Genomic DNA, 1,251 nt, shown 5'->3' on the forward strand with positions numbered 1-1,251 from the left:
TTTAGGGAATAAAGAAGGTTCACTTTTTATAAGTGTATTATTTGCGCGACGTCTTCTGCGCCCGACTCCTAGTGCCCTTACTCTTTCCAATTCTTTGATTTGTAAGGAGTCTTGATTAGTTTGATTTATTAACGGATTTAAAAATATTAGCTTTCATTTTTATATATAAGCAGAAATCTATTAATAATTTTAAATTGAAAATAAACGTTGAAACTAAACATGATTACCTAAGAAATTGACCCTCGATGCTAGCAGCACTAAGTGCAACTGATACAATTTTTAATTCTTCTTTGTTAAATTCTAAATGTTGGAGTAATTTGGTAAATCGACTATTCCTTGGCACATCAAATCTTATTACTAAACCCATCATGCTTCGTAGAGTAATTGGATCTGCTGAAAATTCTTGTATTTCTGTACGAATTTGCTCCACATTGCAATCTTCTTGTATCAATAAACTCAAAACATAACCGATTCCTAATTCCAAATAATTTTAGAAAAGTTCGATTACGTAATAACAAAAATTAATTTACGTAAAAATTGATTAAACGGAAAATTTTTTTAATATTAATCAACAAATTAATTTTATTTTATATAGCTTATATTATATATATATAGTTTTATTAATATACAAGTTATGTCAAATGTTATCCTTACCATATCGACGATTCAGATACATTTTTGAACCGTAACATTCGATCCTTCCGTTTGCAATAATAGCAATCCTATCAGCAAGAAAATCTGCAGCTTCCATGGAATTCGTTGCCATTATTATCGTTTTATATCTTTTTATGTCCTACAAAATATCATTGTACATTATTTTATATTTTCTATTTTACATAATCTTTATTTTTTATATTAAAGCCATCTGCTTAAATCTCACTAAAAGTAAATCCCATATTTGTCTTTTGTGCTCAGGGTCAATACTGTATGTAGGTTCGTCGAGAATGAGGATCTGTCAGAATGAATATAAATTAAATGTGATTTTTCCAATTTATTTTATTTATTGCCATTAATTTCATTAACGTGGAAATTCAATTCTTGGATTTATTATAATTTATTATGGTTATAAGCAGGGTTGGATAAGTTAATTTTTTCTTTCAACTAAGTTAAGTTAAAGTTAATAACCTTGAAAATTTAACTTAGTTAAGATACAAGTTAATGTATGATGAAATTAATTGAATTAAAAGTTAAGTTAATAAAAAAAAGTAATTGAAAAATTAAAAGTTAAATTTCTTTCTATTTTATGATTTC

The 1,251-nt window shown here is 26.3% G+C and overlaps 1 protein-coding gene across 1 annotated transcript in view; it reads right to left on the reverse strand.

Annotated features, from left to right (window-relative positions):
* The window catches only part of LOC108764934 (ATP-binding cassette sub-family A member 2), a 30,257-nt gene that overhangs the window by 22,153 nt on the left and 6,853 nt on the right, over nucleotides 1-1,251 (reverse strand). Inside the window, exons 14-16 of the mRNA XM_018513340.1 lie at nucleotides 881-952; nucleotides 655-793; nucleotides 228-474 (exon numbers count right to left, since the gene is read on the reverse strand). Of these exons, the coding sequence (XP_018368842.1) occupies nucleotides 228-474; nucleotides 655-793; nucleotides 881-952 (458 nt within the window). The remainder of the gene's footprint in view (nucleotides 1-227; nucleotides 475-654; nucleotides 794-880; nucleotides 953-1,251) is intronic.

This window comes from Trachymyrmex cornetzi, unplaced genomic scaffold, assembly GCF_001594075.2.
Source record: "Trachymyrmex cornetzi isolate Tcor2-1 unplaced genomic scaffold, Tcor1.1 scaffold468, whole genome shotgun sequence".
Classification (NCBI taxonomy): Eukaryota; Metazoa; Arthropoda; class Insecta; order Hymenoptera; family Formicidae; genus Trachymyrmex; species Trachymyrmex cornetzi.